Below are 9,087 nucleotides of genomic sequence, written 5' to 3'. Positions count from 1 at the left end.
AGATCCATAATCCTGAATTACCCCCTACAAGCTATACTCCAGAGCCACTGGATCTCAATGTGGAGGTGGAGGCCCTCGCTGGTCCCAGGTCCTTGAGTCCCACCCCTTTCAAACAAGCTGAATCATGGAGTACCTCCAGCCATAGAGGTGGACGAAATGTCAACTCATCTACCACCCGACAGCCAGGAATGCTTGGCTCACACCAAAGAGGTTCCAGCCTGTCGCAGTCCTCCTTTCCCAGCCATATTACTTCAATGTTCAGACGGGCAGAGTCCAGTACCTCTCTCAACATGGTTGGTTTTCGGTCTAGTAGTGTCTCACAGGGAAGAGATCAGGCTTCGAGCCCTCCGTCAAGGAACAGTTACTCTGGAGAAGTGCAGAAAAACTTCAGCTCATTTGCAAGAACCATGGGAACAGTCAGTAGTGTCAGTAAGTCATTGTCTCATTTGGATTTGAGAGGCACTTTACGGAAATCTGAGGCCAAAAGCTCTCTTATTGGGTCTTCAGAGAACCGTGGTCGCTCACCATCCAGACGGGGTTACGATAGTCCTGGTCAAACTGCTGTTTGGAAAACCGAAACAAAAAGCCCACCATATGAGCGCAGTCATGACAGACAGAGCTCCTCCCCCTCAAGGAGGTGCTATGATACAAGAAGCCAGTCCCCTATGGGGAGGATGGAGACCAGTAGTTCAGACAGTAAGATTCGAGAGGGTCGGCGCAGTGCATCACCAGTCAGGAAGGGCTATGGAACCCCAAGCCAATCAGAGAAAAGGTCCATGTCAAATGGGTGGAGTCATGACAGAAACAGTCCCTCCCCATCCAGGAAAAGCTATGAAGCTCAAAGCCAACCTAAAGGACTAAAGAAATTAGAAGCAAAGAGCTCCCTTCACAGCTACAACCGAGACAGCCAACACACCTCCCCAAGTAGAGTTCTTCACCAAAACTCTGGACAATCATCACTTCGCAAAACCGAAACAAGGCAATCCACCTCAAGCCATGGACTCAAGAGCCGCAGTCCATCCCCCTTAAGGAGGGGAAATGACAGTCCAAGCCAATCTTTTACTCGCAAGTCAGAAAATGGCCGGAACTCCTCTATGTCTATGCTGAGGCGTGACCCTGTAGGCCACACCCCTCTGAGGAACACTATGAGTGACAGAACTGACTCCACATCTTATGTAAAAAACACCAAGAGTAACCTATCACACCATGATTCAAACCCCACATCAGGTCGCTGGAGAGGTGCCACCCCCCACATTCTCCTTTGCCAATCAGTCTCACGAAACTCCTCGCCCTCACAACACAGCAGTGAGAAGAAACAATTCAGCTCTTCTCAAAAATCCACCTCTGTTGCTTGGGAAATGTCACAAAACGGAAGCAAGAGGAGTAGTGTAAGGCAGGCTCAAGAGGTTGAAAACACCACCCCTAAAAACCACAGATCAGTGACCCGAAACAAAAGCCTGTCGCCTCCAACGCAAAGACACACCTCCTCTCAGAGCTCCATGGACTCTGAGTCAAGTCATCTCTCAGCCGGCTCTTCAGGTCTGAACCGGGAGGAATACGCCATGATGGCAAATCTTCCTAAGGTCAAAACAGTCTTCCAAAGGGAGGATCAGAGTCACCTGGGAAGAATCGAGAGCCGACAGAGACGAGAACATTCCCTTTACAAACCGGCCAGGTAGAGAAAACCTCTGATCACTGTTTGTTCAAGAGTTAGTGCATCATCTCAAAATCACAGTCTGAAAAAGAAACTAGATTTTTACAAAAAATACAAAAAACATGTGAGTGGTGCTTACATGTGCAAAAGTATTTCTGAATAATTCAGCAGTTATATCTTCAGAGCAGATGATGATTACAAGCAATACAACAAGAAATAATAACTGAAATTATGTGTGTATGTGGGTGCATGCTTGTGTGTGTGTGCACGTGTGTGTGTGTGTGTGTGTGTGTGTGTTTGTGTGTGTGTGTGTGTGTGCTGCGTGTGTGTGTGTGCGCGTGTGTGTGTGTTTCCAGTCACTCCCAGACCAAAGCTCCTCACTCAGACTGGGACGATGCAGAAGATGAAAGAGACAGCGGTACACTCTCAAGAGCTCACTCCTCCAGCTCCCTTCATACACAGGTTAATAAACAGTTTAACAGTTACAATTAGCTACCATGAACAGGTTACAAGTCTGCTAACTCAGTGCTGAACAGCTTTCCTAAAAGGCATCAAAAACCAATAAGCTTATAACCTCCACCCAAACTGCTGAGACCATCAAAATTCAAGAAACAGCTGAAGAAACATCTCTTCCACAAGCACTTTACTAGACTACAACAATAAACAAAGGCACTTCCCTGTTGATGGACGTTTGATGTTGATGGAAACCTTTCAGTTTCTATCAACTCTATTAAATTAAATTCATTATCTCGAGGGAGTCCGCCTTGTGTTGTGGTGAGTTGTATTAACTGTAATAGAGCAACTGTACATCAAGTTATTAAATGCTGCCAGGAAACATTGCAGAATAATCAAAATCAAATCAAATCACTTTATTGTCACACGACCATGTACACAAGTGCAACAGTAGGTCTTGTGTGCAGTTCCGAGCAACATAGCAGTCATGACAGTGATGAGACATATACCAATTACAATAGCAGATTTACACAACAAACGGTTTTGCTGGATTGTGAGGACCCAGTTTAACGATGATTTGTGAGTTAAACACTTCCGACAAACAGAGCTATGTTTGAAGAACTTTGTGCCATGGTCGGGCCTTTCTTTGGGGCAGTCACATTAAGCTAGCACACAACTATTCCCAACCGATGAGCGCATTACCATCGCTCATTACAAATGGTCATGAAATGTAATTGTTTATATGAATAAACTGTTTCCATCACCTTAATGCATGTTTTGAATTATGCAGAACTCCACCTCATCCTAGTGTATAAACTTGTAAGCAAATTCTGAGAGTTTATGTGCATATAAAGCATTTCCATTCAAGGTTTCGTTACGCAATTTCAAAATTAGCATAAAAATAGTTGTATGGAAACCCATCTATAGATAGACAGAGCGAGAGAAAGCAACTTAAAGCAAATTAAAGGCTTTTTGTGGGATTGTTTACGTTTACATTTTTTGACAGTTGGAATTTGAATTGCATTCCGTTGATCCATTTGAACACTCCTTAAATGTAAATCTATGGTATTTTTCTGATTTTTGATGGTCCGCTGTGTAAGTCTGATCAGTTAGAAAAGACATAGCACACTAATCCAGAACAATCTGAAGGACTTTACCAAGTTTGGTGGACGTAACTTGAAAGCTCTAAGAAGAAATGGAAATGTTGGAAATGTTAGTCCTGGTTTAAGGACTTTGAAAAAAACCCTAAACCAAGTTTTTAGAAGCCAACTTAATTATTGATGTTTGACAGAGAGCGAGCAGTCCAACCACAGAGCAGATGCACACCTGCAGGAAACCGTCCGGAACATCAGGACAGAACCAGGTACAGTACCACATCCCGACTCCTTTCTGTCCATCTGCTGTTGAAGTGTTTTAGTTTGACCATGAACACTTCTCACTGTGTCTGTTGTTCTGCAGAAAGCTCATAGACCATCAGTGTATTTCTCCTGCAGTGTGGAACAGACTGATGAAGAATCCATCCAACAGGCATGAACAAGCTAAACACTCACACTAAACACCTTTATTAGCTTTTATTAAGTTGAATTATATTTTTTGTACTTATCTTTTATTATAAATAATTAGATTTTGTTAGCAATATTTATCTTAATACTACTAATCATATCTTAATGGCAATATTAGTCTTGCCTTTATTTATTTATTTTATTTGTTTTTTACCTTTATCTTTATTTGAAAGAGCGTCGTCACTTGTCATTGAAGAATTACATTTTCCACCTCTTTAATTCAGTTTTACTGTAAGCGGATTTGATTAGTTGCTTTGGTGTTACTGGGGGGTTCCGATTGGTAGCTCAAATACTACTGGGATATTTTGATTGGTTACTGTGGTGCTGATCAGGTGTCTGATTGGTTGCTGTGGTGCTGATCAGGTGTCTGATTGGTTGCTGTGGTGCTGCTGGGCGGTTCTGATTGGATGCTCGCTTCCGCTGAACTCCGATCGGGATCCGCCCCGGTAATGCCAATAACTGCGCGAGCTTCGTTAAACTTTCACTCTGATTGATCGATTAAATATAAAATTATTACTAATCACGATGGCCTTAGTTTAATGTGTTCAGCTTTAGTGATACTCTGAAGTGTTAAACATCATCAGATGGAGTTTGTTTGATCTGTTTGTGTGTGTGCTGCGGCTGGACTCGAACATCATGACGGTGAGTTTAATTTTAATTCACTTCGTGTAAACATGATGTTAGTTCTATGAGTTAATGTTGATTATAAGTGAATTCATTCAGGGCAAAGTTCACAAAACTTGTGTCGAATTACTTCGGTGTGTGTGTGTGTGTGTGTGTGTCTGTGTGTGTCTGTCTGTGTCTGTCAGAGCGTTTGTCTCTCTCTCTCTCTCTCTCTCTGTTTGAATGTGTGTGTGTGAGTGAGTGAGTGAGTGTGTGTGTGTGTGTGAGAGAGAGAGAGAGAGAGAGAGAGAGAGAGACTGAGTGTGTGTGTGTGTGTTTTTGTCTGAGTGTGTGTGTTTGTCTGAATGTGAGTGTGTGTGTGTGTTTTTGTCTGAGTGTGTGTGTTTGTCTGAATGTGAGTGTGTCTGAGTGGGTGTGTCTGTGTGTGTTTGTCTGAATGTGAGTGTGTGTGTGTGTCTGTGTGTGTTTGTCTGAGTGTGTGTGTGTTTGTCTGAATGTGGGTGTGTCTGAGTGAGTGTGTCTGAGTGTGTGTGTGTGTGTGTGTGTGTGTGTGTGTGTTTGTCTGAATGTGAGTGTGTCTGAGTGGGTGTGTGTGTGTGTGTGTGTGTGTGTGTGTGTTTGTCTGAATGTGAGTGTGTGTGTGTCTGTGTGTGTTTGTCTGAATGTGAGTGTGTGTGTTTGTCTGAATGTGAGGGTGTGTGTTTGGCTGAATGTGAGTGTGTGTGTTTGTCTGAATGTGAGTGTGAGTGTGTGTGTGTGTGTGTGTGTGTGTGTGTTTGTCTGTGTGTGTTTGTCTGTGTGAGTGTGTGTGTGTATCTGTGTGTGTTTGTCTGTGTGTGTGTGAGTGTGTGTGTGTGTGTTTGTCTGTCTGTGTGTGAGTGTGTGTGTGTGTGTGTGTTTGTCTGTGTGTGAGTGTGTGTGTGTATCTGTGTGTGTTTGTCTGTGTGTGTGTGTGTTTGTCTGAATGTGAGTGTGTGTGTTTGTATGTGAGTGTGTGTGTTTGGCTGAATGTGAGTGTGTGTCTGTGTGTGTTTGTCTGAATGTGAGTGTGTGTGTCTGTGTGTGTTTGTCTGAATGTGAGTGTGTCTGAGTGTGTTTGTCTGAGTGTGTGTGTGTGTATCTGTGTGTGTTTGTATGTGAGTGTGTGTTTGTATGTGAGTGTGTGTGTTTGTCTGAATGTGAGTGTGTCTGAGTGGGTGTGTCTGTGTGTGTTTGTCTGAGTGTGAGTGTGTGTGTATCTGTGTTTGTCTGAATGTGAGTGTGTGTTTGTCTGAATGTGAGTGTGTGTGTGTGTGTTTGTCTGAATGTGAGTGTGTGTATCTGTGTTTGTCTGAATGTGAGTGTGTGTTTGGCTGAATGTGAGTGTGTGTGTGTGTGTGTGTGTGTTTGGCTGAATGTGTGTGTGTCTGTGTGTGTTTGTCTGAATGTGAGTGTGTCTGAGTGGGTGTGTCTGTGTGTGTTTGTCTGAGTGTGAGTGTATCTGTGTTTGGCTGAATGTGAGTGTGTGTGTGTGTGTGTGTGTGTGTGTTTGGCTGAATGTGTGTGTGTCTGTGTGTGTTTGTCTGAATGTGTGTGTGTCTGTGTGTGTTTGTCTGAATGTGAGTGTATCTGAGTGGGTGTGTCTGTGTGTGTTTGTCTGAGTGGGTGTGTCTGTGTGTGTTTGTCTGCGTGTGAGTGTGTCTGAGTGGGTGTGTCTGTGTGTGTTTGTCTGAATGTGTGTGTGTCTGAGTGTGTTTGTCTGAATGTGAGTGTGTCTGAGTGGGTGTGTCTGTGTGTGTTTGTCTGAGTGGGTGTGTCTGTGTGTGTTTGTCTGCGTGTGAGTGTGTCTGAGTGGGTGTGTCTGTGTGTGTTTGTCTGCGTGTGAGTGTGTCTGAGTGGGTGTGTCTGTGTGTGTTTGTCTGAATGTGTGTGTGTCTGTGTGTGTTTGTCTGAATGTGAGTGTGTCTGAGTGGGTGTGTCTGTGTGTGTGTGTTTGTCTGAGTGGGTGTGTCTGTGTGTGTTTGTCTGCGTGTGAGTGTGTCTGAGTGGGTGTGTCTGTGTGTGTTTGTCTGCGTGTGAGTGTGTCTGAGTGGGTGTGTCTGTGTGTGTTTGTCTGCGTGTGAGTGTGTCTGAGTGGGTGTGTCTGCGTGTGAGTGTGTCTGAGTGGGTGTGTCTGTGTGTGTTTGTCTGAATGTGAGTGTGTGTTTGGCTGAATGTGAGTGTGTGTGTGTGTGTGTGTGTGTTTGGCTGAATGTGTGTGTGTCTGTGTGTGTTTGTCTGAATGTGTGTGTGTCTGTGTGTGTTTGTCTGAATGTGAGTGTGTCTGAGTGGGTGTGTCTGTGTGTGTTTGTCTGAGTGGGTGTGTCTGTGTGTGTTTGTCTGCGTGTGAGTGTGTCTGAGTGGGTGTGTCTGTGTGTGTTTGTCTGAGTGTGTGTGTTTGGCTGAATGTGAGTGCGTTTGTCTGTGTGTGTGTGAATATGCATGTTTTCTCTGATAGTGTTTCCTTCTCTCTCTCTCTCACTGGTGTTTCCTGTGTTCTATCTGGTGTTAGTTGTCATGTTTAACATGTACAGATGGCAATCCTGATGTTCAGGGTGTGTGTGTTTGTGTGTGTGTGTGTGTGTGTGTGTGTGTGTGTCAGTTTTACAAACATTAGACCTTATTCATGAAAAAGTCAGAACAGATTTCTGTGTAATTTTACGTAAAATAATTTTAAAGTAAAATATTGAATTCATTTCAGTGGAAAAATTCACATACAAGGTTTTTATTTTTAACATGTTTCGGGGGTCTGTGTAGCTCCGTGAGTAAAGACGTGGACTACCACACCTACCACCTGGATAGAGGCGCGTCACTACGCCACCATGAGGACTTGGAGCGCATTGGGCTTTCCAAATTGGGGAGAAAAAGGGGACAAAAAAATTAATTAATAACACAAAAAACCCACACGGGGATGCTCGTCAGTCTGACACGGTTGCTGCAGCTAGATTATAACATGATTGCTCATGACATAGTGAATCGTAATATATGTGTGTAGCTCATGAAGAACAAAATGTTATCGGAGAATACTGAATACAATATTTAATCAGGGTCCGACATTAACGCTTGTCTGGGACGAGTGGATTTGTGAAGGGGCATGTGTAAGAGACCGGACCAGCAGACTGATTTTAACATCAAAATAAAAAAATAACCAGTTATATTTGTGTGTCATTATAATAATCAAACAGCCAGAACAAGAAAATAACTGAGTTAGTATCTTTAAAAGTATTAATGTATTATAATCATACAATGATTATAATACATTATAATCATTGGCAGTGGGCAGTGGTGGCTCAGTGGTTGAGGCTCAGGGTTACTGACCAGAAGGACAGGGGTTCAAGCCCCAGCACCACCAAGATGCCACTGTTGGGCCCTTGAGCAAGGCCCTTAACCCTATCTGCTCCAGGGGCGCTGTTTCATGGCTGACCCTGCACTGTGACCCCAGCTTAGCTGGGATATGTGAAAACTAATAAATTTCACTGTATATGCAAAAAAAAACCCTGTGTGTATAATGTGTGACCACAATAAAGGATTCTTCTGAAGAACAGAAGTAGTTTTATATTGCAGTTTATTCTGAATGTTTACTTGACAACATGATACTGCTGTTACATGTGTTTATTACTTTTAATCTATTTCTGTTTTTATTGTTATTAGTCTTGAATGATGACGATCATTCTTCCATAATTAACATATTAATGTTATAATTTGCTGGTATTGAGAATCATCAGAGTTCAGGACAGACTTCTGAAATGTTGTTATTGTGATAATGTACAGCGTTTATTATACATGTTAGATGTTGCTGCAATAACATGATGATATATTCTATAGAAGTGTGAGCATCCCTGCTGTTAATGATGAGGCTTTATTTAACTACCATACATGACATTAAATAATTATCATATGGCAACAGCCTCCTCTCCTTTACTTTATATATTATATTATATGCAGCAACAGCGGGGGGTGATGGACAGCGGGGGTGGGGGACAGCGGGGGTGAGGGACAGCGGGGGTGAGGGACAGCGGGGGTGTGGGAAAGCGAGGGTGAGGGACAGCGGCGGTGAGAGACGGCGGCGGTGAGAGACAGCGGGGGTCAGACGAGCGTCTCCGTGTTAGCGTGCGCATCAGCCGGCAGAACTTTAAATCTCCCCGGTCTCGTCTCCCGCTCAGATTGTGTCTCTTCCGCGACTGGTTGAAGCGGCTCTGACCGCACAGAGAATGACAGATTTGGAGTTTGTGTTTATTTACATCTCACGCTCCCGTTTTATTTAAACTTTAATTATTGATGAAATAAAGATATATCACCAAACTGTGATCTGTGATTCTGTCAGACACTCGAGCTGCAGCGCTCCTCTCGTCTCGCGTGTCATCATTATACTTTATATGATCTCAAGTTACGTTAAATGACATCAAGCGACTATTCGACAACAGAATTATTTTATTATTATTATTTGCGAGATTTGTAGTTACAGATGACAATCCACCGAGTGCAACGCATGTTAGTGTTTTCCATGAAGACACCCGCCAGAGTTTTGCAGACAGCTGGAGGCGCCGCCTAGTCTCTATGCAGGAAAAACCTCCGCTTTATGCAAATATTAATCATAATTTAAATAAAAATTGCTGTGCTGCTTTTTTTTTTTTTTTTAGAACTACTAATAAAATATTATTCAGCACTACTCATGCCAACATTTGATGTGTCATACAGAGACTTTAAACTGATGGACTTGTGTTGTTCTGTCTGTAGCCTGATCTGCTGAACTTTAAGAAGGGATGGATGTCTAAA

General features: G+C 43.2%; 1 protein-coding gene across 1 annotated transcript in view; it reads left to right on the top strand.

Annotated features, from left to right (window-relative positions):
• The first annotated feature begins 4,111 nt into the window (after window positions 1-4,111).
• The window catches only part of LOC127659736 (TRIO and F-actin-binding protein-like), a 29,110-nt gene continuing 24,134 nt past the window's right edge, over window positions 4,112-9,087 (top strand). Inside the window, exons 1-2 of the mRNA XM_052149690.1 lie at window positions 4,112-4,311; window positions 9,049-9,087. The exon at window positions 9,049-9,087 is cut by the window's right edge and continues 18 nt beyond it. Of these exons, the coding sequence (XP_052005650.1) occupies window positions 4,306-4,311; window positions 9,049-9,087 (45 nt within the window). The 5' untranslated portion in view covers window positions 4,112-4,305. The remainder of the gene's footprint in view (window positions 4,312-9,048) is intronic.

This window comes from Xyrauchen texanus, chromosome 2 (genome assembly GCF_025860055.1).
Source record: "Xyrauchen texanus isolate HMW12.3.18 chromosome 2, RBS_HiC_50CHRs, whole genome shotgun sequence".
In the NCBI taxonomy this organism is placed as follows: domain Eukaryota; kingdom Metazoa; phylum Chordata; class Actinopteri; order Cypriniformes; family Catostomidae; genus Xyrauchen; species Xyrauchen texanus.
Note: the sequence above shows the minus strand (reverse complement) of the source record. Positions and strands in the feature narration are given on the sequence as shown.